Source organism: Lactuca saligna, chromosome 5 (assembly GCF_052625555.1).
Source record: "Lactuca saligna cultivar CGN05327 chromosome 5, ASM5262555v1, whole genome shotgun sequence".
In the NCBI taxonomy this organism is placed as follows: Eukaryota; Viridiplantae; Streptophyta; class Magnoliopsida; order Asterales; family Asteraceae; genus Lactuca; species Lactuca saligna.
This window is the reverse complement of record NC_136421.1, coordinates 284,253,791-284,260,394: the sequence shown is the minus strand read 5'-3', so window position 1 is coordinate 284,260,394 and position 6,604 is coordinate 284,253,791. Positions and strand designations below refer to the sequence as shown.

Below are 6,604 nucleotides of genomic sequence, written 5' to 3'. Positions count from 1 at the left end.
ATATTTATTATATGCTATATTCATATATGAATGATACTTAAATTGTAAAAAAAAAAATCATATTTTTTATTCACAAGTGAATAACGAATGTATTATAATAAAACCTGATTCATTTTTATTCATTTATGAATAACGATAGCTGAAAATATAAAAAAAATAAAATTTTAATTTTATCTTAAAACTATATCAATATATATGTCTATTTGTAGAGAATAAAAAATCATGAATTTTTAGTATATTCAAAATCATTTTTTGATAAAAATAGCTTCTAAAATTAAAAAAAAAAACGAAAAAACCTATGTTTTTGTATATATTAAGGTAATTATTAACATAATTTAAGGAAATATATTTTGTTGAAAAACACATATCTATTCATTTTCCATTTCTGCTGGTAAAACGGAAGTTTTTACGGTAAAAATAAATGAGTGGCTGAAAATTATTCCCCCATTCTCAATTGAACCCTCCCATATATATATATATATATATATATATATATATATATATATATATATATATATATATATATATATATATATATATATATATATATATATATATATCAACTTGTTTATTTATTTATAATTTTTTTTTCTATATTTTTTACAACTCTAATCATACTCTAAATTATATTATATATTGTATATAGTATATAGACAAAAATCTCGCAGTATCGCGCACTTAAATTTTCCTATGTAGCAACAAACGGGTATGCATCTCCTAATTTATTACATTTTTATTCAATCTCAATAATCCCATCTTTCTGCATTTCCTTCCGTAAGCCGTAAGACAATAAAAATAATTATATAATAACAGATATCATGTTCATGTTCATGTTCATCTCCTAAAAGTTACAACTTGTTAGACCGGTTCACATGCTTATCATCCCAAAATATCCATTCTAGGGAAAGAAAAAGAAACCAGGGTAAAATTGTTGTTATCTAATCAGCCAACTCGCTTCCGACACGTGTCACGATCTCGTTCGAAGATACAGCCGACTTGTTCGACTGTTAATCGCTTCACAGGTAATATAAACCCTTCCCCCGCCCTCTTTCTATTTCAAGTTTAAACTCGTTCCATTTTGAAATCAATAAACCGGTTTTCTGCTGAGCATTTCTCGTTGCTTCTCCTCCCAAATTTCTCTTGGAAGCTCGCATTTTCATATCTGGAGTGCACTTCTTCTGAGCTGATCGATTGAGAATCGAAAGCGGAGGGGTTCGTTGTAACCGAAGAGATTAATCCGAGAAGCGACAGCGGAATCAGGTAAGAAAGGTAAGTTGTTATGTTGACAATTACGATTTCATTAGGAGCTTAAATGATTTTCTAGATCTTGTAATGGTTTTCTGTGGAACTCATTTGTCTCGTAGTGCTTGATGATTTAATTTAGGTTTGTTTATGTGTGTTTTTGTGCAAAATGTCGAGGATAATTATCGTGCATTTGAAGTTTTGAACTTTCTTCCCCTTTTTAAGCTGGATGTCTTTTATTATTATTATTATTATTATTATTATTATTATTATTATTATTATTATTATTATTCTCCAGAGCTATGTGACGCTATCGACCCTCTGTGCCAATTTTTTGTGTTTCTTATTATTTCCAAAAAAAGGAAAAAATCAGAAGGAAAAGACAGGATTATTATTATTGTTTTTTCCCTGTTCACGTCTTGTTTTTTTGGTTATCCTTTTTGTGGACGCAACCATGAAGATATTGACAATTCCTGCTGCTTAATCTCTATTTAAAAAAAAATGTTCCAAAACCTTTCAAATTAGTTTTCAAAAGTTTTTTAAAAAACAATTAAAAATTTTGTTTTTATGTATTGTCATATAATATATAAAGTTCCCTTATATATATAATTTATCAATTTTAAGTATAAGTCATATTTTTCTAAAAATAACATTACTTGATATTAATATTTAAATAAATAAAAAATAATAATATCTTATGTCACCTCGTTGGTTTTAAATCTTAGATATTTTTTTGTTGTTTTTATTATTTCCACAAATATATAAAAACTATACAAAAACTTATTCAGATAGTAATAATCTTTGTATAAACTTTATACTTCACAAAAATCCCAGGTGGGCAATAATTATGGTAAGTTTTTAAGGTGGTTAAAGTTAAAACTAGTTAACGTCTTTCCGTCTAATTTTAATCTAAAACGTTAAAGCGATTGTAAGCACTTGATTATAATATTTTTTTTGTTTGGTTGTTCCCCACTTTCCTTTTCTTCTCATCATTAATTTTCTAAAATGGTTGTTTATTATCTATGTAGTTTCTCATCAGACACCTTTTGTAAAGATGACAATTACACCAAAGATCTCCATTGATGATGCAAACCTTGTCGTCCATGGGAAAACCATACTTAAAAACGTACCAGAAAACATAGTGCTGACCCCAGGAACAGGGTCAGGACTTATAACAGGTGCATTCATTGGTGCAACATCTTCAAATACCAAAAGTCTCCATGTTTTTCCTGTTGGAGTCCTAGAGTAAGTTCCAGATTCTGTTCATCATTTAATCATCGAACATTTTCAAGATTTCAATCATAAACAATTTTGTTTGATTGGTATCAGGGATCTTCGGTTTATGTGTTGTTTCCGTTTCAAGCTATGGTGGATGACTCAGCGAATGGGAACATGTGGGAAAGATATTCCTCTAGAGACTCAATTTATGCTTGTTGAGAGTAAAGACAACAATGACAATAGTCCCACAATCTATACCGTATTCCTTCCTCTTTTGGAAGGCCAGTTCAGAGCTGTTCTTCAAGGAAATGATAAGAATGAACTTGAGATTTGCCTCGAGAGTGGTTAGTACATTAACTGTGTGGGCCAAGGAAGAATATAATAATCCTTTTAAAGAAACTAATTTTTGTTTTGTTTTTTTTACTCAGGAGATCATGCAGTTGAAACCAATCAAGGGCTCAGCCTTGTCTACATGAATGCTGGAACAAACCCTTTTGAGGTCATCACACAGGCTTTAAAGTAAGTAGAGTTACCAAATACCAACTTGGCTTTCTAATCTTTTGTTATTACTATATTACTATGGTTTTTGGAACTGACTTCAAATTCAAATCTGTTTGTGGAACAGGGCTGTTGAAAACCATATGCAAACATTTCATCATCGGGAGAAGAAAAAGGTACGAAACCTCCCTCCATGTAAAATCTCAAGAATGTCATGAGAAATTGAGAATCACATCTTATTTACTCATTTGTCTGACTTTTGTTGATCTAATAATAGTTACCCGGATTTATCGACTGGTTTGGTTGGTGCACATGGGATGCTTTCTACACCGATGTCACTGCAGAGGGTGTTGAAGAAGGCCTGAAAAGGTAATTTAAAAACTATACCGTTTTTTGGAAAAATCTTCAAAAAGATTCAACAAAGAGACATTAAGCGAATGAAGTTTTCATGGTTTCTATTGTAGTTTATCGGAAGGAGGGACTCCACCCCGCTTCCTCATCATAGACGATGGTTGGCAGCAAATTGGTAACGAAAACAAAGACCCCAACATCGTTGTCCAAGAAGGAGCACAGTAAGGAATATCTTTATGTTATTACATAAATCTTCTTTCTTTTGTTAACACAACTAAATTTTTTTACAATCAAAATCTTGAAGGTTTGCAAACAGACTAACAGGAATCAAAGAGAACGAGAAATTCAAAAAGAAGAAAGACGATCACCCCCCAGGCTTAAAGCATGTGGTAGACGAAGCAAAAGAACATCATAATGTTAAATACGTATACGTCTGGCATGCTTTAGCAGGCTACTGGGGTGGTGTAAATCCATCTGTAGCTGGAATGGAGCATTACGACCCAACTCTGGCATACCCGATTCAGTCCCCGGGTGTAAAAGGAAACCAACCCGATATAGTCATGGACAGCCTTGCTGTCCATGGGTTGGGTCTTGTTCACCCTAGAAAAGTTTTCAACTTCTACAACGAGCTTCACGCGTACCTTGCTTCATGTGGAGTTGATGGAGTTAAAGTTGATGTTCAAAATATAATTGAAACACTCGGGGCTGGATATGGTGGGAGAGTTTCCATTACTAGAAGCTATGTTCAGGCTCTTGAAGCTTCAGTTGCAAAGAATTTTGAAGATAATGGATGTATTGCGTGTATGTGTCATAATACGGATGGGCTTTATAGTGCGAAACAAACCGCAATTATCAGAGCTTCGGATGATTTCTACCCTCATGACCCTGCTTCTCACACGATTCATATTTCTTCTGTCGCGTATAATACGTTGTTTCTTGGTGAATTTATGCAGCCTGATTGGGACATGTTCCATGTAAGCATTAATGACTCATGATGATAAGTTAAAAAACATATGGTAAAAGGGAAATTTGTATCTAATTATGAATGAAACTTTCAGAGTCTTCATCCGGCTGCTGATTATCATGCTGCTGCTCGATCTATTGGTGGATGTGCCATCTATGTTAGGTATTTGTTTATGTTTCTATTTTTGGTCATCTTATTTTATGAAATTGGAAATTCTATAAACTAATTGGATTTGGAATTAATTTTATTAGTGATAAGCCTGGAAACCACAACTTTGATCTGTTAAGGAAGTTGGTTCTCCCGGATGGATCCGTCCTTCGTGCTCAACTGCCTGGAAGACCCACACTTGACTGTCTTTTTGCTGATCCGGCTAGAGATGGAATAAGGTCTTCCTTGTTTATTACAACATTTTCCTATCATTTTTTCCTTTTTAATTTTTTTTTTGAAAAATTTACACTGTTATAGCGATCACATCCATATAAAAAAGTAATGTCTTAAAAAGAAAAGAAACGAACTTTATGCAGCCTGCTTAAGATTTGGAATGTGAATAAGTGCACGGGAGTGGTGGGTGTATTCAACTGCCAAGGTGCCGGTTGGTGCAAAATCGAGAAGAAAACCCGAATCCATGATGCATCTCCCGGCATTCTTACGGGTTCTGTGCAATCCGCTGACGTGGATGCCCTAACCCAAGTAGCAGGTCCAGATTGGCACGGGGAAACCATCGTCTATTGTCAAAGATCAGGTGCCTCACCCTTTCAAACTTCCTATATCACCAAGAATATACTGTGTCTCTGGCACTGACACTGATATTTGTATTGCAGGGGAGGTAATTCGGTTACCGAAAGGCGTCTCGTTGCCTGTAACACTCAAGGTTCTTGAATATGAATTATTCCATTTCTGTCCTCTAAAGGTTAGCCTCTTTTAATTTAATTTTAACCTAAGGACCGCGTTATATGAAAAGAACAAAAGAAAACAAACTAAACTAAACATGTTAAATCTATTTTAACAGGAAGTATCAGAAAACATTTCAGTAGCACCTATCGGATTGCTCGATATGTTCAATAGCAGTGGTGCAGTTGACGAATTTGAAGTCCATTTAGCTTCAGAATCTCGAGTGTTTAGCGACGGTTCCACTCCTTTAAGTGAAACGCGACCAGTGACTGCTACGGTGTCGCTAAAAGTGCGAGGATGTGGTAGATTCGGAGCCTACTCATCTCAACTCCCTCTCAGGTGCAGTGTGGATGGGTTGAACATGGAGTTCAGTTATGACCATGCAAGTGGATTATTAACATTTGTGATTCCTGTGCCTCAAGAGGAGATGTATAAGTGGTGTATCCAGATTGATGTTTAGTGACCATTTATATGAGAAAGGGATTATTGTTATGATGGGTGACATTGTTGTAATAAAGGAGTTATTAGTAGAATACAGATATCTATATATACTTATAAAGGAAGTATTTTTTCTTTCACCACATTCATTTGAAACTCCTATGTATTTTTCCTTTCACCACATTCATTTAAAATTCCCATGACTTTTCAATTTTTTTCTAATAATGATTATAATTTTGTTAATAAGGTTAAATAAATATTAAACCTAAAGTTTAATCATATATAAACTAAATTTCAATATTAAAAGAATAATAAAGTTTTGTTTTTTTAACTTCTAACATATTATATATAATTTATTAGTTTTAATATATTGTTGTATGTAAACCATTATCATTTTAAAGTTACAACTTTTGAACAATTTGTATAAAATACTTAAACTATTAATTTAAATATAACATTACAGGGCAACTTATATAAATTTTAGTTTAAATTAAACAACCCAATGAATATATTGTAAATAGTTAAAAGTGATAAAATATACAATATTATTATAAATTGTTAATAATGTTAAATTAATGCAAAAAGTAAATTTTAATAATAAATTAACTAAACTACAATATTAATATTATATTTTACTTCTATTTATAAAATTATGACTTTACCTGTTTAAAATATTATAGTTAAGTTATTAGTTTAAATATGTTATTGTATGTGAGCAATTGTCTTTTTAAAGTCACAACCTTTGTATAATTTATGATGTTATGCAAAAAGTTAAATTATCAATTTCATTATAATGTTAAACAGTTCACTTAAATCAAAATTTCAGTTAAACTTGAAAAAAAATCGAGAGATTATTTTATAAATAGTTAAAAATTATAAATGATATGTTAAACCTAAACTGTAATCCTAAATTAACAAAAAAAGCATGAAACTATTTTATATAATCATTAAGAATTTTCAAATAAGTAGCTTAAATATAACTTACAATAAGAAAAGTGAAAA

At 31.7% G+C, this 6,604-nt stretch overlaps 1 protein-coding gene across 2 annotated transcripts; it reads left to right on the top strand.

Annotated features, from left to right (window-relative positions):
- The first annotated feature begins 848 nt into the window (after positions 1 to 848).
- SIP2 (seed imbibition 2) lies at positions 849 to 5,745 on the top strand. Of its 2 annotated transcripts, none has more exons than XM_078996469.1 (13): positions 849 to 1,260; positions 2,271 to 2,487; positions 2,572 to 2,804; positions 2,889 to 2,979; positions 3,086 to 3,134; positions 3,236 to 3,327; positions 3,423 to 3,530; positions 3,614 to 4,283; positions 4,368 to 4,435; positions 4,525 to 4,659; positions 4,798 to 5,015; positions 5,095 to 5,183; positions 5,283 to 5,745. In XM_078996469.1, the coding sequence occupies exons 2-13, from the start codon at positions 2,297 to 2,299 to the stop codon at positions 5,622 to 5,624; spliced, it is 2,286 nt and encodes a 761-aa protein (XP_078852595.1). In that variant the 5' UTR covers positions 849 to 1,260; positions 2,271 to 2,296; the 3' UTR covers positions 5,625 to 5,745. The 2 variants fall into 2 exon arrangements, with proteins under 2 accessions (XP_078852595.1, XP_078852594.1); XM_078996468.1 differs by having other exon boundaries at positions 849 to 1,269.
- The last annotated feature ends 859 nt before the right edge of the window (positions 5,746 to 6,604 follow it).

What these genes read in the sequence shown, in the direction of transcription:
- SIP2 (XM_078996469.1), top strand. Translation starts at nt 2,297, where the DNA reads ATGACAATTACACCAAAGATCTCCATTGATGATGCAAACCTTGTCGTC. An exon ending in GTCATCACACAGGCTTTAAA is followed by an intron (nt 2,980 to 3,085) that starts GTAAGTAGAGTT and finishes TTTGTGGAACAG; the next exon opens with GGCTGTTGAAAACCATATGC. An exon ending in CCGGCTAGAGATGGAATAAG is followed by an intron (nt 4,660 to 4,797) that starts GTCTTCCTTGTT and finishes AACTTTATGCAG; the next exon opens with CCTGCTTAAGATTTGGAATG.